General features: G+C 33.2%; 1 protein-coding gene across 2 annotated transcripts in view; it reads left to right on the plus strand.

Moving 5' to 3' along the window:
• Positions 1-24,898, plus strand: part of LOC148306279 (uncharacterized) — a 441,109-nt gene that overhangs the window by 296,974 nt on the left and 119,237 nt on the right. For both annotated transcript variants that reach the window (XM_088265309.1, XM_088265310.1), the window contains exon 2: positions 17,260-18,906. In XM_088265309.1, the coding sequence (XP_088121435.1) occupies positions 17,280-18,906 (1,627 nt within the window). In that variant the 5' untranslated portion in view covers positions 17,260-17,279. The remainder of the gene's footprint in view (positions 1-17,259; positions 18,907-24,898) is intronic.

Here is a 24,898-nt window from a genome sequence, read left to right on the forward strand (position 1 = left end):
ATGGGTAAAATGGTGAACGTTACAAAAGTCTATAAAGTTATCACGTAAGCCAACCAAATGCCAGGTAGTGTTAAAATAATAATAATTTTGGATTATACGTATAACATTTGTACATTCACCAATTCTACCCATTATTGACAACCACACTACTCAAATTCTTGAAATTTCTATAAATATGACCCAATTTTGAAACATTATTCTTGAATCACTAGAGACATCTATTGGTGAGATGAAAAGAAGCTTTTTATTGAGCAGAAACTCTTTTACTAGTATATGAGGTCCGTATCCTGGATTATAATCACACACATGAGAAACGCCAGAAAATGCCCCGTAAATGCCCATACTACCATTTTCTTCATCATCTTTGATGAGATGTCAAAAAATAATATGAAAATAACTCCTGTGATTGGAGATAATCCAGATTTTGTGAACATGTATTTGGACACACTCAAAATGTTGTTCATCTTTTTATCTTTAAGACACCTGTAATATATAACGTTTAACGAGCTTAGTTTTAATTAGTGATATTACGCCTAATGGTGTGATATCTGGAGCTCCTTTTCAGAAATTTAAACAAACATCGAGTAATTTAGGTAGAAACAAGTGCATAAATTCCGCTAAACCTGACACACCCCTGAAGGTGCCTATGGATTTATGGAATCTTCCTCCACCATGAGCCATTCAGATGTCAGTACGTCTGTCACCCGGACTGAGGAACTTAAGGCTTTCACGGTATTCTCCTGCCCCAGGAACGGAGAAGCGTCTCTATGTTTTATTATGATCACTTTGCGATTTAATGTTTTCACCTGGAACGTGTTGTCTGTGAGTGCTGCTAAATCTATGGGAAATACTTTAACGTACTTAGTATATGGGCAAGGCTTTAAAAAATAGTTTATATAGTCGAAGAATTTCTTTACTCTTATATTTTATTATACGAGTTGAATTATTATGAGTAGTTCAAAATTTATTGTGCTTCAAAATATAATATGGACGAGAGGCAGTAATTTAACAATAGTATTTTTACTTAAACTTTGAAATACATATTTTTATTTTATTTATAAAAGGGTAATTTTGAATAAAATAAATTACCCTGGACTGGTGCCTGAAGCGGAGGGCTGATCACCTTTCCTTCGTGTGTAAACGATCAAGATAACACTGCGTTTATATGACACAGTGCCCTATGCACCATTGAGTTGTGGATAAGGGTTTTATTATTATTATTATTTATAAAAGACATAATAAAGTGTGATTAGGTTTGAATCAATGAAAGAAGTTGGGATATTTTACACCACTATATTTTTTCTTCAATACAAGAGGACAATCACACAAAAACATACACATTTATACATATTTTCAAACAGAATTAACTCGAATGTACATACAAGTTCCATATTTCTACATATACTTGTATGAATAACGCTTTTCTATATCGATAAAAATCTTCATATCAAAATCACAAATGGATTGTCCTTGTGCATTTAATATTCACCCACAAATATTAAAATTCACGTAAAATAATTTAAAACTTTTACACAGCTTTGCTCATCATTGACAACAATATTTCACACTCTTACTTATCAATAATTAAATAAAACTTTTAATTAAACACAGCCAAATACACTTTTTTTTTGATAAGGGAAAGAATGGTTAAGATAATTATATGGAACACGAACTTATTTATGCAACACCAAAAACTCTCGCTTGAAATAGGATTACTCTGAAATCCGTGTGATTACGACGTAGTTTGCACATGGCCGGGTGCTGTTTGTACTTTTGCAAGCTCCGGACCCGAAAAGCACATAAAAGGAAGCTAAATCCATATCCCAAAGAAGCATCTTTCATACGGAATCATTTGCACTTGCCAACCCCGCGGCCATTTGTTAATGTTCATTTCATCTCCAGTGTTTATGCATGCATATGTGAACACACAATTATAATTTGCAATGTTTCATTTCTGAACACATTCGTTCTTTCCGTCCTGTAAGGGAGTCGAGGCATTTCGTGTCTTGACAACTAGTGCTACCAAAGCACATATTTTGCTTATTCAGAACTCGATGTAAATAATAAAAAAGCTAGTATAAAAAAAAATTCATTAAGCCGGTAAAAGTCAAATATTTCAGTGGGTTTTTATACATACCAAAAATAAGATGTTTTTAAACCGCTTTTTATATTTTAAACTTTGATTTGACTTTCCCAAAAAATCACATTATAAAGTTGATAAAACTTTCTGTTAACCATTTATATATTTATAACATTTTGAGTGTGTCCAAATACTTGTTCACAGAATCTGGATTATCTCCAATTACAGGAGTTATTTTCAAAATATTTTTTGACATCTCATCAAAGATGAAGAAGAATATAGAAGTGTGAAATACTTAAACCAGCCTATGACGGTCGTCAGCCCCATAAATGCCCAGACTTCCATATTCTTCTTCATCTTTGATGAGATGTCAATAATAATGTATATATTTTTTTATTGCTATTATTATTTTTGTTTCAGGAATTCTTGAAGGTTTTATAATATGTTGTTATATTTGAAATTTATACTGACATCTCTTGGTGGAACTGCATTTTATATAATAAAATATAAAATTTATAGCTTTTCCCACTTTTACTTGATTCGACTAGTGACCGGGTTTCGTCGTTACGTACGTCATCAGATTGATGATGTACAGTTGAAACATAAATGCTTATTTAACTGGTGATGTCCAGTAACGTTGAAACCTGGTCAATAGCCAAATAAAATTAAAGAGGAGAAAGTTATGTAGTTGTAAATATTTATTTGTTTGCCTTAATATTTTTTTTAAAGACGATGGCCTCAACAGAAAATATTTATTTCTCTGTTTTATATTAATTTATAAAACATTTAATATTTTTTAGTGTAGGTTTAGTAAAAAAAAAATGAATTACTTCTTGATTCTCTTAAAATTATGTTGATATTTGACCTTGGATGGATAAAGTTTTTTGGTTACTTTTTAAATTCTCCCAGTTATTGTTCTAAATAAAATTTATGTAATGGTCGATAAAAATGTACCTAAATTATTACGGATTATATTTCCTTGCCACGCATTAGCATATCTTTCCACAAATCTCGCGCACACACATTCACCCTAATAGTCATTTCGCATGCAAAAAAAGCTCTTACACCCCTGGCAATAAATCTCTCGATAACATCAATCCTTTAATGCAGCGCATTTACCTCGTGCAGTCAACACATATCTTAGTGAAGCTAAATGCATTGAACTGTCAGTCAATAGCATGGAGATTCTCCTCGGGAATTTACATACTTCCTCGTCGTTTCAGCGCATGTACAATTGCGGACACATCCTGGATCCTTGGGGAGTAGCTGTCGTGGTCCTGCCCTGTTCGCCATCGTGTTTTCGGCAGATGTACATTGACAGTCATTGACTTAACTCTGCCCATTGTCGGATGGAAGACGAAAAAAACCCTGCGTACAAGTGCGTGTAAACCGCCTTCGACAACTCTGCACTTACCGAAACCATTCCGAAGCGAAACCATTTTACACACTAAAAGCTTAATGCAAAACTGATTACTTTGTTTTTTAGGCTAGAAATGCCAAGCGGATAAAGATATCACGTACGTCAAAATAAGGTTTAGTGATTTTCGCTTTCATATCTATTCAAAATCATCATGGACTAGTACAAGAAGCGCAGGGCTAATCAATTTTATTTATGTATTAATTTTAAATCAAACACAGATTTTTTGAGTCTACTGAGTTGTATTTTACTAACAAAAACACATAAAAAATGAATATTGTGACAATGTTTCGCCTTGTTAGGGCAGTATATAGGGCATGGTTTGATAATGGGCATTATATAGTGCATGATTTGATAATGCCCTAACAAGGCGAAACAGTTGTCGCAATATTATTTTGTGTTTTTGTTAAAAAAAAATATACAACTTAGTAGACTTAAAAAATCTGTGTTTGATTTAAAATTAATACATAAATTAAAATTGAGTTCTACAAATTAAACGCCAAATCAATAAATAACTAATCAATTTATGTTCGTGCTTTTAATGATCAATATAACACTGCGTCGATGCGATGCAGTGTCCTGTGTACTACTGGGTGGAGATAATATGTATATGTTATGCGAATTTTCTGAATTTAAAATTAAAACATGAATCAAAAAGTAAACTTGCAAGTGCTTTTATTTTTCTTCAATACCACGTGTGATAATGTGATGTACATACTTTTGCCATGATATGATTTTTATGAGCATTTTTTTTGTGTAAGTGACAATCAAAATAATGTTACGTCAATACTGTGCAAAATCCTATCATCAAGAAGGGACAAACATTAGAAGAGGAAAAAAAACTAGTTTTACCATTTTTTCATGAATTTTACCATTTTTACCAATTTTACCATTTTTTCGTCAATCCACGATTTTTTTTTTTTTTTTAAATATCACTTTTACATTAAACCTATCGTGGCACGTATTTCGATGCATTCAGCATCATTATCATATTTTTAAGATAACGATGCTAAATGCAACGAAACAATCGACCAAACGGATTTTAAAAAATACATTGTAAATGATATTTACCAAGTGAAGTTTCAATCATTTTTCATTCATTTTTCAAAATCATTTTTCGTCGTTAGTAACCGTTAAATTTTGTATGTTTGAGGGTTGCCAATGACCCGTTCGAGGGCACAGCGTAACTTGCGAGAGTGCCTCTTTTCTAGAAAGAGAGCGCCCTTGAACGACTTAAGCCTGATTAATTAAAATAATATAACGCGCTCTTTGCAAATTTTCAAATGCGTAATTCGCCTTTGACTTCAAAAAGACTGCTGTCCCTCGGTCTAGAATACATAAGTAGGCCATAATAACATCATGACTGGCAGAAAAATTAGCGTTTTTACAAACGTGATGTCGTGTTACAAATAATATCCACGTGGCCCATTAGTGTTAATATTTCACTTGTTTCATGCTTTATCTACTCCATATTTGGGTCACATTAAATAAAAAGTACACCGATTATCACGCGGTATGGCTATTACTTCACCACATTTAATTTGTTTATCGAAATGATTAATGGGCCCGTCAGTTAAATTAATGTCATTTGATACATCCAATATCATTAAAAAAATACTTCTAGCTTTCTAGCACTGCTAACGCCCCTTTTGTCGTTTGTTGTAAGCGTAAGTAATCATTCGTTCGCGAATAAAAATGGTAATCTGATTTTATTTTATTGCCACGTAAGCACTGTCGACTCCTTTGAAACTATTTTCGATTCTTTTATGGTGCCAACCCTGATATTTTAAATTATTTTCGGGCAATAAGAGATTAAAGATATTTTACACACAATTCATTGTAAAATGTCGTTTATGTGAACTCTATTTTTGATTGCTTTTTGATATATAGATATTTTTAAACAGAGACGGGGTGCCTTTTTTATAAGTGGAATATGGTTTTCCGTTTTTATTTTTCATATAAAAATAGTTTTTTATTATAAATTTTGACATAGATCAAGGTAAAAATAATGGATAACATTTTTGGCTAACACACATTTTGTTTCTTTTTTTACTTTGAAATAACTATCTTTTATTTGATATTTTAATACTTTAATATTTAGCGTTAGATCTCAAGCTTGTCTCAATCGTTCAAATCAGAATGCGTTCAGCCACGCTCAGAGCTGGTCATGTGCTCACGCTCTTTTTTTAAAATACGAGTTTTTTTTTGTTTTTAAGAATACATATACATATGTACATACTTATATGGAAAAAATATTCCTTACCTTTAAATAACTCTTTTCAAAATTATATAATTGTTTCGAGGAAAAACTTATTTCTTGCTAAAACTCTAAAACGATATTTTAAGAAGAGAAAAAATCATTTACGTTCAATGTTATCTGGATTTAGAGAAAATAAAGTTGCGACTTAACGAATACTTGGCCTTAACGTATGAGTTCGAAGATCCATTTGTTAGTTCAAATAATCTTTCAATTTACATGTACTGTTAAACGAGCATTAGTTTAAAATAAAATAAAATAACGGTAACTCTATTGGAGTCTTAAGAATTAAGGTCCATCCGCAGTACCGTAACAATGTTACTACAAGCATCGCTACACTTATCAACGTTGTGAAGTGCCCCTAATTAAAACTGGCTTCAGCGGATCAGTCCATCTGATATAAATTTATTTTCGCTTTCGAAAAATATTAGCGAATCCGCGTTTCTCCCGCGCATTCCCACCAATCAGATAACAGCTACCTGGGCACACAAAATGCCGGCTGACAGCTGCCGTGGAACGTGACTTCCCGCCAAAACTGGCGTCCGCCATCTTGCATTTGTCGGCCATTAATTAAAACAACTTATCTTGGCTTAATCCTACGCAGTATTTGTACCTGTTTCCCTTCGGGATTTTAATATTATTTTCTCTAAAAATCGTTACGCAGGAATGGACAGATAAATACAGCGTCGACTTTCAGTATACATATGTAGATTTATTATGTTATTTCTGATTACCAGTGAACTAAAAGGTTGTTTATGCTTTTCATTTCGATTTATTTTGCAGAATGTCTGCTTATCACCTAAGTATATAATTAATACAACGAGATTCATTCCCACATACATTGATAAAAATACATCGAATGAATTTAACCTGTCTGGGAGTGAGTTTCTGCGGATAAAACAGTATCTGCGGAATAAGTTTTTTTTATTTTTTTTTTATTTTACAACTTTCATATCCTAGTTGATGCTAAACGCGTATTATAGATTTTTTCCGCATGTTTTATTTGATCAGTGACCGGGTTAGTCGTAACCGAGCCAATCTGATGATGTCGGTTACGACGAAACCCGGTCACTAGTCAAATAAAATACTTGTAAAAACTATATAGTTGGCATTTTTAATTAATGTTTTACTTAGTAAATACCACTATTTCTTAAAATCTACTGTGACACGTGTTTCGATGCATTCCACATCATTTTCGAACACCGTATTTTTATTATATTTATTATATAATATTTTATTAATTAAAAAAAAATTAAATTAAATAAAAAAAAAAAAATATTATATGACTCAGTTTATATGACGCAGTGCCCTATGCACCATTGGGTGCGGATAAGGGTTTTATTATTATTATTATTATTATAAAAATTAAGTGTATTTGCGTGATTGTGAAAAATATATCGAAAATATAATCTACAGCGCTGGACAAAAATGGAAAATACTTGACAGGACATTCTCGCTTTTCAATTCTCTCGTTTTGACCCTCGGCGTACCGACTGACGTAGACTAGAATTTTAAACCGTCAACAAGCCATCCTTACTGCTACGTGTCCGAATGTCGCTAGTCACGTTGTGACCACGTGACCGGTGACGCTAATGCGATAAAAGCAAGAAGCAGACAGCGAGGTACTGCGAAAAGGACTTCTAGCGAAACCCCACTTTTTTCTATTTGTTTGCTGTCAAAGGTATGTAAAAGATTTATCAAGTATTCTCAAGGATTCCAACGTGTTTTTAAAAATGAGAGTCTTTACAAAAACCTTTTAGAGAAAGTTAAACTGGTAGTACACAACGGAGTCCTGGTTCTTACACTTATGTATAGAGGTGAAGCATGGTATTGGCATAAGAAAGATGAAAGTAGACTGAATGCAGTCCAAATGCGATCGCTCAGACAAATGTGCGTCTCAAATTTGTACGATAGATCTTCAAATGGTGATATAAGGAGGGAATGCAAGGATATGCCTTAAAAAACTAACTAACTAACTAACCATCACGCCGCTTCTCCGCAGGGATAGGCAGAGAGAATAAAGCGCCACACCACTCTGTCCTTGCAAACATTCTTCGCTTCTTCCTCGTTCATGCATCTCCTCATACATACCCGCCGATTACAAGGATATGCCTACATCGATATAATTAAGAAATGTGTGTTGAGATGGTTTAGACATGTGGAATGAATGTGTGAGGAAGGAAGATGAAAACCATTTTATGAGGCGGATGCAGTTGGAAATATGAGCAAAGGAAGATCGACGAAAACTTGGCATGATCAAGTATTTCAAATACTTGAATGTGGTCAGGTTAGGAGTGGGAATAATAGGCGGGTATGTAAGAAAGGTGCATGAATGTGGAAAAGACGAAGATTGTTTTCAAAGATAGATCAATGTTGCTTTCTATTCTCTCTGCCTGCCCCTGCAGCGATACGGCATATTGGTAAGTCAATTGGTTGTATGTATTTTAATATGAAAATTCTGATATTTAGGAATCTGTAGTCGAGACAAAATCCAAGTGTTTTTTGATGATTTCATTAATTGATTCGGCAGTCACTTTTTGGTAATGTATTTCCATTTTTAATGTGAGTTTTAATTAATAAATATTACAGTTTCTTAAAATCGATTAGGACACGTGTTTCGGTGCGTTCCGTGTTATCATCATATATAGTCTTTGAAAATGATGAGGAATGCATCCAAGCGCGTGTCACAATATCTTTTAAGAAATAGTTGTATAAACTAAGTAAAACTTAAATTAAAAATGGATAGATTTTACCACAAAGTGACTGCCGAATCAGTTGATCAGACACTTACGTTTTAATAATAAAATGACAAATACAATATATAGTTTTTTCCACAAAAATAGTGAATTTGAATGGTTTAAATCGGAATAAGGAAGTAGCATTCCTTCGAGAACATTTTATGAATAATACAATACCTCCCAAAGCAGTTACAATACCTAATAAATCATATAACAATAATACATTATGACCATATTGTGCGTTAATGTTGCCCAAGTTATTTATCGCTATGTAAACCTAGGTCTAGACTTCCTAGGCAAGCGGCTTAGCTTACGTAGCTCGCGTTTCTTAGAACAATACTCGGAGTCTAATCACTGCTTCCGACCTACGCGTTGGTGTAATAGCTTTATAATAAGTTCCACCAAGTTTCCGACCATTAAGCAGCTTGCTACCCAACTATCTACCTTCGTGGAGGCCTCCGTCATCTCGCAGTCGTTTCAATTCACTGCCAATCTTAATCATGGTTACATCACATGGATGAAACCGTCAACTTGCATATAGTGTTTGATATTGTCTTAGTAAGACGAAACGCGTCACATATTATCAAATATATGGAAATAAAAATAGAATTCAATCCAATAATCTTGTATAATTTTGGATACAACTGTTTGCAGTTACAATAAATAACTTTTATATGCCTAGAACCGTTTTTTTATTTGATTTTCTATTTAGTTAATACCACTATTTCTTCAAATCAAGTGTTTCGATGCACGAAGTAAAACAATAATTAAAAATCATTTTCACAATTTACCAAGTAAAACTAAAATTAAAAATTGATAGGTACATATTATTACTACAAAGTGACTACAAAGATCCATTATTGAAACATTTTTGCTTGTAGTTTTTTTAATAAAAAATAAATAAAAAAATGTTGTGCTGCAATATATTAAAACAAAAGAAATTCATAAAAATATAACTTATAATAAACCCATAATTAACAATATCACAAAGACTAAAGCCCTCCCCTTTTGTCTATGTTTCCACTCATACAAAATAAAAAATAATAAATAAAAATAAGAGACAGCTCCTACGCCATCTTCGACATTCAACATCCAAATGATACAAGTCTAAAATTTAGATTTCCTTCACATACGGTGTTTGCAAATGATGCAGAATTAATCAAAACACGTGTCACAATACATTTTTATGAAATAGTTAAAGTTTTTTTTTTAATTAGTGAATTCCTACTGGACAATATTCTTGTCCTGTAACATATACATAATTGTTACCTTGTAAATGTACCTTATATGTAATTCCACGCAAATGAATGATTCGGCGAGTATTTAATTTAACGCTTCACTGACCAACGCAAATAAAACGCGTACTTTTTACCGGAGGGCGTTCTGGACCCCAGATTATAATTACTGATAAATTAACCCGTCAAACCTTGTTGTATGTTTGAATTGTGATCATTCGTTCAATGTATTACCATTTGACTCGCCTCCTATCACACCTGATAAGGGATAATTGGTTTAACCCTGTTTTGAAGTGTTATTTCGGACCGTTTAAATTTTTATTCGCTTCGAAATCGAGTGATTTGTTTTTATTCATTGAACATTTAACCAGATACTTTTTTGCAATCAAAATATTATTTATTGATCAAATGGCACTTTTGAGAGAAAAATTATTACCTACATCATGATTTGATGCAAGAATTAAATATATTAATTTTAACTTTTGAGTATTTTATAAAATATATTGTAAACAATTTTAGAAAACTTTATTTTGTAAATCTCCCTTTAAGACGAATAACTATCATTTTTAAACTAAAGAAGATGGATGTCTGCATATCTTAGGGCTAACCTCCGTAATGTCATGGTTAGCGTGTTAATCTACCGTGCTCGACGTCCCAGGTTCGATTCCTAAGGGGGGGGATTAAAAATAAATATTAGTGATTTTACACTCTTATATTTATTTAATTAAAAAATTATTACTCTGGACTGGTCCCTGAAGCGCCGGAGTGATCACCTTGCCTTCATATTAATTAACGATCCAGATAACACTGCAACAATACGATGCAGTGCCCTATACACCATTGGGTGCGGATAAGGGTTAGAAACAGAAGAATGTCGAGATACTGAGGTGTAAAGTCTTTGGGTATTTAAATTAATTTACATATTGTTTTCATCAACTCAATATTATTTTTTTAAAGTATTATCACAAAATATAGTCGGGAAATCGTTTTTTCCCAAGTTATAGAGAGATTATTCTCGTAAATATTTTTTAAGGGTACCTATTATGTCTTACCTATCAGCAATATTATCTTTTAACAGACAAGGTATTATTTACTTTAATAAAAATGGAGATATTGCATTTCTTTAGTAATAACGTACCATTTTCCAATGAATAACTATTAATCCCCCAATTCGTGCATACGATCAGTAATTATTATGAATAGTACACGAGACGGCAATTTGTTAAGGGTCATATTCGATTACCATCATGTGATCATATGCTAATTCTCTTTTACGAGCGTCATGCCCCCGAGTATGATTAATGGATGTGTAACGCCATGGGATATTCGACTTTGTGTACACGTCGTGCGCTTTTAATCGCCCAAGTACTAAACAAAACTTCGTAAGGAAAATGGTTAATTATTATTCACTTCTTATTTGGCTAACGAAATCACTCGTAAAAATTACGACATACGTACAAATTTCAACGGGCAGAGAAAGCAAATACACTGAAACAATTGTTTATAGAAACTTCTTTTACAGAAAAGAAATAAACACATCGGCTAAAAAGTAATATCCTCCAGCCAACCAAAAACTAGTGATATTGGTCAAAATGTTTGAAACCTCATATAGCCGTTTGTAATCAGAGGGTAGATGGTGCTTGAACATTAAAAAAAAAACATAAATTACAAATTGATGATTATAAGGAAGGCAAAGGAAAAGGGGAGTTTAGAGAATGAGGTAGAGAGAAAAACTAAAGGATGAGGTTTGATGGGCAGTTAGGATTCTAATGATAGATAGTAATTAGTCAATATTTAAAAGGAAATCAGTATTGTACTACCTCTATTATGATTTCAGATTACATTTTCACAAATTCTTACAATTATTCCACTATTACAATTTTAGTATTTGGTACATTTTGTTTAAAAAAATATTTGCTAAAATTAACACTTACTTCGATGTCGTAGGGCTCTTATTATATATAACGTAATAATCCAGAAAAAGCATAATAATTTGAACAAAAATTTATTAAAATTGTAATTTTTACTTGTTAAATACCATTTATTTAAAATGCTCCGATACGTTCTAAATCATCATACGGTTTTTGATACTGATTTTGAATGTACCGAAACACGTATAGTTTAAACATTTTAAAGAGAATCGCGCTGTAAATTAATAATTTTTTGTAAATACCCTGTTAATTTGAAATGTTTAAATGGATAGATATTATTACAAAGTCTCGAATGAATTTAAGAAACATAGAAATTTTATCTTATTTATATATCTGTTATGACAATGTTATGCACTTAAGAGTAAGTAGGTACGTAAATTTATTTGGCAGATTTGAATATGTTAATTTTTATTCTAGATTTTACGACAAAATGATGTAAGATGATGTTTGAATGATGAAATAAGGAAAGAGTGCAATGCTGAGATAAGCATTATCGATAAAATTAAGAAGAGCGCGTGGAAGGTTTGGACATGTGGAACGAATGAGGAAATAACGGTAAAACAATTTAAGCAATTGAAGCGAATGTACTGTAATCGGAGGGCATTTATGAAGAAACATATACATATGAATGAGGCGAAGAATGTTTGCAAAGACAGAATGCAACGTTCTATCCTCTATACCTAACCATGAAGGAAGATGGAGTGATGGTCAGGATTTTTTTCGTCGACCAGAAATTTAAATAAATAAAATAAAACTTACAATCCATACACACCTCCTCACAATATACGGCTTGAAAATGAGTTTTTGAGGAAATTTTATTTTAATGAACAAAATTACGCAAATAGATTATTTTTAATTCATATGTTACTTGTACATTCTAGGACACCGTCCGTTCATTTTAAAAATTCAGTTAGCATGTTTAGGCTCCATAAAAAAGCCGGTATCAACATATTTTTAAATGTTTTAATAAAATCCAAGTACGAGCGCGTGAATCTGGATAATTTCTTTTTAAACTCATAAAGCACGCATGTTACACTCAGAACCAAAGCAATAATGGCTTTTAATGGCACTTTTGTTTGAAAAAAGTTTAGTTTTTGATACAGCCTTTTCATTAGACTTCTCACGCACGTTTTTTTTGGTGGTGGCCGACATATGTACATACCGACATTAATCAAGTTTTTTACAGTTTGTAAGACGTGTTTTTTCCTCGGGGGTCTCATATACCGGCTTTAATAAGTACGGGTATGCTACCACGAGTATCCTAGTGATTGCAGTGATTGCCGTTCTTTTACTTTCTGTTTTTCCTTTTTTTTCGCCTGCATCTTTGCAGCCTGTAATAACGTTGTATTAAGTTTTCTCTATTTATAATATGAAATGTTTTCTACTTAAAATTTTAAAAAATACTCTGTAATGCAGGACTGATAACATTGCCTTCGTGCGATTAACGATCATGTTAACAACGCGTTAATACGGTTTGGAACCCTATGCTTAAAGAAATTAATAATAAATAATAATAACTTTTTTAATTAATTGTTTTTTAAAAACCTAATGAAGAGAATAAAGAAATAAAAAAAGGAAAATTGAACTCTTGGGATATAATGTTATAAAAATAAAGGAACGTAATTCATCCTCAATTCTTATTATTATATTATATATATATATATATATATATATATATATATATATATATATATATATATATATATATATAATATATATATATATATATAAATATATGTATATATATATATATATATATATGTATATATATATATATATATATATATATATATATATATATATATATATATATATATATATATATATATATATATATATATATATATATATATATATATATATATATATATATATATATATATATATATATATATATATATATATATATATATATATATATATATATATATATATATATATATATATATATATATATATATATATATATATATATATATATATATATATATATATATATATATATATATATATATATATATATATATATATATATATATATATATATATATATATATATATATATATATATATATATATATATATATATATATATATATATCACCTTTTCTTCGTATATTTAATGATCAAGATAACCTGTATTTATATAACGAATTGCCCTACGCATCATTAAATCCGGATAGTAGCTAGAAAAGGAAGAAAAATCCTCACATTATATGTCGCTGTTTATGTGTAATTTTTATTCTTAGTTTTATTACAGTTAAACAATGAAGGTTGGCAATCATCATTATAATTTTTTCATTTACTGACTCGGCAGTCATTTTGTGGTAATATCTATATTTTCAATTTAAATTTCACTTGGTTCATACCACTATTTCTTAAATCTATTGTGACACGTATTTTTATGCATTACGCATCATCTTCGAATACCACAAATGATCCGGAATACATCAAAACACGTGTCACAATAGATTTTAAGAAATAGTGGTATTTACCAAGTGAAAATTCCTTGAAAAATTACATCGCAACATTTTATGAGTGTTTAAATCCTTGTTTACTTAAACTGGGTTTCTCTACTTAGGCGTTATTTTTACATTTTTACATCTCAACATAGATGAAGAAAAATATGGAAGTCTAGTTATTTATAGGGCTTATGACCTGTCGTAAGCTGGTTAAGTGATCGAATACTTTATACACATGAAACACAACATCATGGGTAGAAAGGTAATTGTGTATAAACTGATCACTAAACCAGCAACAATGATTGGTCATAAATCCTCTTAATACCCAGACTTCGAAATTCCATTTAAAAAAACGTAACTGTTTGTTGTCTATATAGGATTTTTGAACATTCCAGGGCTTGTGACTAGGCATTTGGCCGACTTAAGTGATCACTTTATGACATGTAACGTTCACCATTCTGCTTTAAAAAATCCTTTATCAACGGCCGTATCCATTTTGTACATAATATGTATATTACATGTAATCTTTATGATAAAATAATATGTTTTCTCTTTTTAAATATAGTTCGAAAAGTACTTGTCTAAACAAGGATGAACATATGCAAAACAAGTTCATTATTATTGACCACATACAAGATTGCTTTTGTAATTGCAAAACCATACTTAAATGTCTAAACCATTTTATAAATGTGACACCAGGATTTTCAACATCCTGACTATAATTTTTAGCATTTTTTTCTTACAATGAAAATTTGATATTTCTCGGTAAGATTAATACCCTATTGTTATTTAAAATACAACCAAATACGTCTTAGAAGGGTCCCAGTTCCTATTCAGTGAATCTAAGTCGTTGTTTTGTTCAATTAAAGTATTGTCTTCGTACAATTAAAGTAACATTAGGATAACAATTCATAGACCGTGAACCTTAATTAATTAATAAATGGGGGAGCAAATTCCCTATGAAACGTCCAAAGTAATTTCAATAATCAGACCTACATCATACACGGATAAAACTACATCACACGTTTTTAATTACACCGCATTTAATTTACTCTATAAAATGGATCTCCTTACAAGTATAATTGCATGTAATTACCCTTTGTTTGAGGTTTTTGTGTGATTCGCTTTGGCTAGTAAATTAGGTGTAATTGGGGATTCGAGCGTTCAAAAATGAGAGGAAGTAGGCTTCAACCGAGAATTATAGAAGGTTTAAGAGATTTCTATAACCTATAAACACGGTGGTTTAACACTGTCATGCATTTTTACATGATATTCTTATCAAACAGATCACAGCGGCACTCATATGCGTCTTATATCACTTACATACAGTGTGCAGTGTTTACGACATTGCTGGAAAAATAAGCCACGTTTGTTCATAATGTTCTGGCTTAGGGGAAATCGCAATCTTCATATTCAGAACGCGGACGGATGTGCTAGAGGTCAAATATGTTTACGCACGCATTATTTTTTTTAGAATAAACATATATTGGAATATTACTTTTTTTAGCCTAAATATTGAAAAAATATTTTTATGATTTTTTTTCAACTCCTTATCTTCCAATAACTCTTTGAACCAAGAACTATTTATTTCGAAGAAAAATTTATTTTTTCAATACAAAAACAGTGTTTTAAGAAAACCATTCAATTACGTCAAATGTAATTTGTATTATACAAAATTATTTTCTGCGATTTATCGTATATTGGGCATTAAGAATTAAAATCATGTATTCAAAGCGTCTTCTGGTATGTAAAATAATTCTGTAAAAATGTTGCATAAATTTTGTGAAGGTCTCTTCTAAATAATTAAATAAAACATTTTCAAATCAACCATAAATGATGCTGAGAACTTGTATGTGAAAAAAGCTATTAATTGAAGGATAAATACAACTTACGAACTTTTAGTGGCGTGGTTGATAATCATGGGTAGAATGGCGAATGTTAAGCGTTGTAAATACCCAAACTTCCATATTCTTCTTCATCTATGTTGAGATATCAATAAAATAAATAAATTCATTTAATGCTTGAAATTCTTTTGAAGTCGGATTTAAGTAACTCCCGTTACCGTTCAACGACAAACCCCAAACAAAACAACAGTAACAAAAAACTTTTTAACTCGTTGTCCATTAAGAATTTCGTTACGTTTAATTTTGTAACAGTTCATCCGTCATTTTTTACGTGACGTAGCCCACTCGTCATTTGTCAGTCATCATTTCGAAACGAATCATTAGTCATGAAAAATTAGATATTTTAATGCATGGGGAAGCGCCGGTAATGGTGTATTGAAATAAAAAAATAATTAAATATTATTTCGGCTTGTTAAAGGCGGGAACGAGCGCTAATGATATTTTCTTCACCAAGATGCGAGAACAACGACTTCAAGTGCTTACAAAGGAATGCGACTATTGTTTTTATGATCTGTACATGCTTTACTATAGTAGGATAAACCTTTCCTGGTGCAATGTTCAGGCTATTGAAAGCTGTGCCACCGCATTCCCAGATCTGATACAGAAGCATCTAGGCTTCCTGACAGACCTTCTCTAGCAAAGCAATTTTTTTCTGTTATGAACTAAAGTTGATAAATTTATTGAAATTTTTAAACAAAATCGTGTCCCGATTTTACTGTGAATCGATATTTAAAAGCATCCCATTTCCCTGTAACTGCCAATCTAAATAAATACAAGTTTGTAAAACCACCACCAAATTTTCTGGAAGTGTACCAGTGTAGGCAGTGAAGGGAATTAGTAGTTAGTTCAGTTAGTCAGCTAGATTTGATTTCAACCGACTTTGGCCGGTATACAGACGCCTACACAACCCCAACCAGCGCAGCAGACAGACACGGAACATTGCAAAGATATTTGCAAATGTTCGGGGTAGAAAAATAATTGTAATTTTAATACATCTTCTTCCTGGCTACATCCCAGCTTATCGTCTTTGTAGACTGCTAGGATCAGCTCTCCTCTTCCTCAGGTTGTAGGTCCTTCTGTCATGGACAACGTCACCTAGGCCATGTTTTCGAACCAGGTCTTCACCTAGATATCTTTCGAGGATTTTAAGACCGGTAATTTTAGGAGCTAATTTTAAGAAGAGGAGGACCGGTAATTTTAATACATGTTTACTCAAATTGATTTTTTTGTTTCAGTTTCTGTCATAAGATGCGCGATGGAACAGCGCTGCGGGCGCCGCGTCATGTCACCTGTGGATGAGGCCGAGGCGCTCTACTGCGCTCGTTACCCGCCACCCCCCGCCCCGCACCCCGGCCAGCAGGCCCCCTGCCGCCCCCTGCTGCACTTCCCTCCTCCCCCTCACCACCCGCCGCCGCACCACAACCACAACAACAACGTCCCAGAGGACGACCGCATCGACCCCAGGGAGTATGACCTCCAAGAGTGCCTCCGGGAGGACGCCTACAACCACCACCAGAACTCTTGCCATGACCGAGAGGAAGACTGCCAGGGTTTCAACCGCAGAAATTACCTAGACCTCACCTGCGACAGAAGGATCTTCGAAAGAAACCACTTCGCCACGAGCTCTAGACACGGTCAAGTAAATCATTCCAAGTGCTACTCCGACGACGTTCAGAAGTCGAAAACCTTCGGCCACCACAGGCACCATCATCTCCATTCCGCATCGGAGCCGGCGCAAGATGGAAGAATGTGCCAGTCCTACTTGGCCGACGAACACATTTTAACGACAGTCGAAGTTCACAATTTCCCTCCCAAAGATGAGGGATCGCCGAACGAGTGCAACCATAAAAATTACAACAAAAAGTACTTAGGTAAAAATTTACAACAATACAAAGAAGACGAAGATAGCATCCTATCTTTAGACGAAAGATGCGCGAGGGATTTAGACGAAATTTTACCCGCAAGATTTGCGGCCCTATCGGCATCTCAAAAAGAGAGTTCCGTCCAATGGAATAGAGATAACATTGCAGCAACGATGGAGAGGTTCGAACCCGGAGATTACTCTTACGCATACTATGAGCCGGGAGCTAACGCGCGCAGACTTAGTTCTTCCGCTCCTGGGTCATCCAGAACCAACTGCTGTCAGAAGACACCGATAAATATACCAAAAAGTCTATTACCAAAAGAACGAACAGTTAGACATACGTATCTAACCAGGTATGGCACCGAAGAGAATATTTACGAAGAAATTACGGACGGGTCGAGAAATTCATGCCAGAAACACAGAACGGCACACCAGCAGTCAATGATATCATTAAGTCAAAGTATCGTAGAGGAAGAAGTTAGGAGGGTAGAAAATAGGCATAAGAGGATATTAGGCGAATTAAACTTGTCCGTCGAAGCGATGTTAATGCCGGAATCTGAATCCCCGGATTCGGAAAAAGCGGAAGGAGGAGACAACCTAGAAGAGCTACTGAGGGTAGGACCAACGGACGAGCTCTTATCGCCAGCAAGCTGTCATCCTCCAGATTTGGATAGCGGCTTCAGTGGAAGCAGTAGTGGTGCTAGTTACGTCGGGAGCCTCAGATACAAGCCGAGGGGATCACTCAGTTTACCAAGAGCGTCTCCTCCGGCGGTCATCTATGGCTCTGGCAGAGGAGTGAAGATTGTGGATCCGAGAGATCACAAGGAACTGCGTCCCAGTGATTGCGTCAACACGTGCTCCAGGAAATCGGATGATAATATTTTGTCAACCAAAATCACTAACGGTGCTAACGATTCAAACTCGTCTCAGAAATCTGGAGGGTTCTGGAGTAAAAAGGCGTGGAAGAAGATTCCCGGATTTTCCAGTTCCAATAGCATCAACAAGGCGGGACTTTCTGGTGAGTAATAACTCTTTTTTATACATGTGATATTTTTTAATACAAATTTCTAGATAATGTAGATCAAAAATGTACTTATTATTATTTACACGTTAATAGTAACGACGCAAACATATTCCACTTCAATACCTCTTGCTAAATGTCGCATGACGAATTTATTTTCTGTTGAATCTAATGGACATCTATCGGGTTATTTTTTTATTAACAGTATTTTTGGTCAACAGAGCGTTACGTTATTTTTATAAAGCTGTGAGTTAAATCCAAATAAATATATCTTTCATTGAACGTACTTGTTATTCATGTTTGAATGTAATACTTGACAACTGATTTGTAAGCTGATATTGACTTCTATCGATTCAGTATTCATAGGACGAAACGTATGTACTGAAGTACGATTTCTCAGATTTGGATGATCGTGCTTATAATAGTATTCTTAGTAATTTGCGAGGAATTTGAATTCAGTCAGGTAGATTGTCCCTTCTCCGAAATCAAGAATCAGACGTGAATAATAAATCGAAATCGCAGGATAATATCCTTGTTAGTAATTTAACAAGGCATCCATCTAGGAAATTGGCTCTCTTGATTCGTGATCGGTCCAAAATCTCACAAGCATACTCAAAAAGTATTCTTAGGATAAAAAAATTATAGTTATCTGTATATTCTCTTAATTTTATATCAAATTAAATAGATTAATGGAAGAAAAATACTGAAAATAAGTGCGTCTCAAACCAAACATGAATATCACTTACATCAATATAAATATCTGGGCTTTTGGCTTAGTGACCAGTGAAACTACTCCCAAGAGATCAAAGTCAGGGTAGAAATGCCAAAAATCTGCCTCTTTAAAATACTGACCTCCTTAGTATTAAATCTTCAACCTCATTCAATACATGTTTTCATGTAGGTTTCTATATATGGTATGTTCTCTAACGTCAAAAGCTGGACTCTCATCCAAACTACCACAAAGTAAATTGAAGTATTCGAAATTGGTGCTGTAGAAGAATCCTCAAAATATAACAGACTTACAGAATTCAAAACAAAAAAGAGAGGAGTTGAGACTACAGAAAAGAGAGTAAGAGTACTTTGGCTATTTTATGAGAAGAAAGAAATTCGAAATAATACATTTTATATCACGAAGCAAAGTCGAATATAAACGCAGCATAAGAAATGGTATATTCTGACTTAAAAACTTGAGATAGTGGTTCCACTGTAGCACTAAGTCGCTGTTTAAAGAGTGTTTTTAGACAAAGTAACGATTGCCACGATAATTACCAACCATTAGCTTGGAGTTGCATAATACGAGAAAGAATATTGAATTAAGAGCTGCAATATATTATCTTAATTTTGAAATATTATCATTATCCTGAGCAAAACTTATCGTTTTGAAGAATTTATTTTAGAAATGAATGTATATCAATTTATTTACTTTATTTTATTATATATTTTAATTCCCTAAAAATATTAGCCGTCCCAAAGCAAAACCAAAGGTCAAAAATAAAGAAATTTTAGGAGAGAAGGAAAATTGGTTTTAAGTATACAATGATATTTATTTCTTTTTCAAGAAGAATGTGATTTTACAAATGCGTTAAAAATGTTTAAATATGCGACATGAATAAATTAAAAAATAATCAGAATATTAGTTAAGCGCCCTTGAGGTAGTATTTTACGAAAATTATGATATAATAGTATGTCAAATACTTGAAAGCGGCTGGGTCAGGAGTCGTCATAATCGTCGGGTATGTATGAAGAGATGCATGAATGTAGAAGAGGCGAATAATGTTTGCAAAGTCAGAATGGTGTGGCGTTCGATTCTCTCTGCCTACCCGTGCGGGGAAGCGGCGTGATGGTTAATTAGTTAGTGAGTTGATATAAAATTTATCAAAAAAATATTTTTAAAACGTATTATTGATATACGTTTTACTTTTGAGTCACTGATATAGTGATGCATTTTTACTTTTTTTTAAGTCATTAAAAAATACTTCATCGTATACTAAACGCAGAATTTGTGTTAGCACTGGCGCTTTTAAGCGCTGGAATGATCTTTATCCTCGCATAAATCCTTGTCAAATATAAATCTTCTCTATAAGGCGGGTAATAATTCTTTCCTGTGCGATTCCTATTACATTAAGTATATTTATGCAATGTCCTCTTTATGCGCACTACGCGTCCATCCATCAGAGCAAAGGGCAGGGGAATGCAAAGGGCTAACACCCACGAATCGTTTTGTATCAATAACCTCAAATTTATGAGGCGTGCCAGCTAATATTTTATTTCGAGTTGTTCATTTTCTTTATTTCCTTACGCATTCCTACGTTGAAAAATATTGTAGCTCAGGCTCTGAAAATTACGTACTACTTAATATAGTACACACATCTGTCGTCACAATCTTAGCCAACCTTATTTTCCTTACATCTTGTTATATCTTTATTATTTTTGATTACTCGGTCTCTTTATAAGTTCATGCTTGATTTCATGAATTAATTTGTATTATTCTTTTAAAAAACTACGTTTTCCATTTTTAATTCATTAATTTAGGTAGAAAATATAAATAAATACTCAATATTTCCCCAAATTTCTTTGCAAAACTATAGGTTTTACTATTTTTTTTTTATTACGCCATGTTCTCCATGGGCAGAGAGGATGGAACGCCCCATTCTTTTGCCCTGACATACAATTCTAGCTTCTTTCACATCCATACTTCTAAACACACATATCCTCCGATTACTTAGACCTTTGACACCACAGATTTTAGGTTCTAATTGATTCTGATCTATTGAAGTCTTTTTCGGACGTCTTCGTTCACATTTACCAAATATACTTCCTAAGTCATTCCCTCGTTATTCATTTGCTCCACATTTCTATACCACCTTAAAGAACTTTTCATAATCCTTTTAATTATCAATAATTGAAAATATTAGAGGCATTACAAGTACCTTATGAAAAAGCTAAAAACCCAAGTGCTAAAGAATCTCACATTTATACACAACTTTTTCAACCAACGCCCCCCATTCTTCACGCATTCCACGATACATAATTCAACATAAAGAGCATTAATCTTATCCTAATTTTATTTCAATCATTAATTGGCCCCCGTCCATCTAAATTTTCAATAAACCATCCTAGCCGGCCCCGGCGGTCCCTTTATACTTCACTCCCAAGGAACCCGAAGTAGATAATAGGCCCTATATCCTCAGATAACGTGTAGTTCTAGTACCTACACAACGAAGGGCAGCCTAACTAAGTACCAAAGCTCTTCGTCCATTAGAAGGATATTATATTATGACCATAACCATTTAGTCGCGTGTTGAATCCCGAGGCTAATACTTTTGAGCTTTACAAATATATTTCCTAACACACCATTATTTTTTTTGAAATACATCAAATTTGTAGGATACTCCAATTGAAAAAAATACCTTTTAAGTTCATTACAATTTGATGAATATGGAAACATTTCTAGACGATACAATGCCCTATGCACCATTGGGTGAAAATAGTATAGTCATACATACTATAGTTTGTAACGCCGTACACTAAATCTTCTTTATACGATTTTCTTTAATCAATGCTTATTTTTAGTTAGGTAGATGCAATTTGTATTTTTTGTTTATTTGTTTTGAAAGCACGTTTAGCTACTATGCTGGAGGTCCAGTATAGTAGCTAAACGGTTTTGAAATAAAGGGTTTCCCTTCATTTCCCCTATTCCCTATTCCCTAGGGAATTTCCTAGGGTTTTCCCTAGGGTTTTGAAATAAAGATAAGAGATTTTCACTCTAAAATTGATTTAATACCATTCTGAATTGGTATAAAGAGCCCAGTACTGATCGCCTTCCTTTCATGCAATCAACGATAAAAATATACAATATATGCGTCAATACGAAGCAGTGCCCTTTGCACCATTGAGTGGTGTGAAATAAAGATTTTAATGAAGAAGAAATCAATAAAATATGTTTCTACAGACGTCAGATTCAATGTAATTTGGAAAAAAATGTCACTCTCTGACCTGCGCCAGTACAACGACATAGCTAACGTAAACGGTCGTATACTTGATTTAGTGCTTGTTAATAATCTGCAACTCAGAGTTCAGCACAGCGACGTCACGTTAGTAAAAGAAGACGGTCATCACCCAGCTCTCATAATCGATATAAATGCTCTGATCGTTTCACCAATACCTTCTGTAGAGCACGTAACATATAACTTCAAACGCGCACAATACGAATTTATCAATAACAGTCTTTCTACTATAAACTGGGCTCAAAAATTTTCTAACTGCATTTGTGTAAATTCTGCTCTTAACGAGTTCTATTTGTCTATCAAGGGTATTCTTGATGAATTTTCACCACTCAAAATACTAAAAAATAACTCTTACCCTCGCTGGTACAGCCCATCACTTATTAAAATAATTAAAGAGAAATCTAAATACCACAAAAAATGGAAAAATTACAATAATGCTCGTGATTACGAAACCTTTGCCTTACTCCGAACTAGACAAAAAAAAGTCCAAAAGGAATGTTTCCAGAAATTTATTCTTGATTGTGAACAAGCTATCTTAAATGACCCTAAGTCTTTTTGGTCCTACGTGAAAAGTAAACGCAACTCCAACGATATCCCATTAAACATGCAATACCAAAATCAAGAATCTACTAATGCCCAGGAAGTCGTTGACAATTTTTCTAAATACTTCAACTCCGTCTATACTGAAAGTGACTCAACTGAAGTATATGATATGCATATACCTTTACAACAAACATGTAATTCTTTTAAATCTTCTTTTACTATTTCAAGTACTAACGTGCTTGTAACATTAAAAACATTAGATGTTAACAAAGGTGCTGGTCACGACAAAATACCTCCATTATTTGTGGTTAAATGCGCTAAACAACTGGCTACTCCACTCTCAATATTATTCAATCGATCTTTGAAAGAACGCATTTTTCCTGACAATTGGAAAAAGGCACTTATTATTCCTGTGCATAAAGGTGGAAGTAAGCATAAAGTCGAAAACTATAGACCCATCTCGATATTACCGGTCTTCGGTAAAATATTTGAACTACTTATTTATAAGCACTTGTTGCACGATGTTGTTTTTCACATCCCGGATGAACAACATGGCTTCATGCGAAATCGTTCAGTACTCTCAAATTTAGCACTTTTCACAACTGACGTAACTGAGTATATGGCCATGGGATCCCAATCAGACGTGATTTACACTGACTATTCCAAGGCATTCGATCGAGTCAATCACTCGATACTTGTAAATAAATTAGCATCAATTGGAATTCATAGTGATCTCCTTGAGTGGCTCATGTCCTATGTCCATAAGAGAAGTCAGGCAGTAGTTGTTGGCGGACATTCCTCTAATTTCTCCCTACTTCCTTCGGGTGCTCCTCAAGGCAGTCACCTGGGGCCTCTTTTATTCAATATTTACGTTTATGACATTGGGAAATGTTTTCTTAATTCTAAATTTATTATGTACGCTGATGATATGAAGGTGTATTCGAACATAAGAAGTCCTCATGATTGTCTAAAAATGCAAGAAGACCTCTCGAGACTGTCTGAGTACTGTAAAATCAACATGTTATCTCTAAATTCTGATAAATGCATGAAAATATCATTTAATAGAAAGGTCAACACTATTGATTACACATATAATCTCAATAACAGTAACATCAAGTCTGTACAAACGGTTCGTGATCTAGGCATCCTTCTTGATAGTAAACTTAATTATACTACACACATAGAAAGCATCATTGATAAATCATATAAAACACTTGGATTCTTACTTCGAACCTGTAAGCCTTTTGTAAATATTAACTCTTTGAAACTACTTTATTTTTCCTACGTGCGTAGTATTCTTGAATTTTCATCTCCTATTTGGTCACCCTATTATCAAGTACACTCGGATAAAATTGAAAGAATCCAAAAACTTTTCGTAAAAAATTTAAATCGTAGATCTCACCTAAATTTTCAGGATTACCGTGAAGCATGCGCTTTTT

This window comes from Brachycentrus maculatus, unplaced genomic scaffold, assembly GCF_059751285.1.
Source record: "Brachycentrus maculatus isolate JH-2025_06_01 unplaced genomic scaffold, ASM5975128v1 h1tg000244l, whole genome shotgun sequence".
NCBI classification, from domain to species: domain Eukaryota; kingdom Metazoa; phylum Arthropoda; class Insecta; order Trichoptera; family Brachycentridae; genus Brachycentrus; species Brachycentrus maculatus.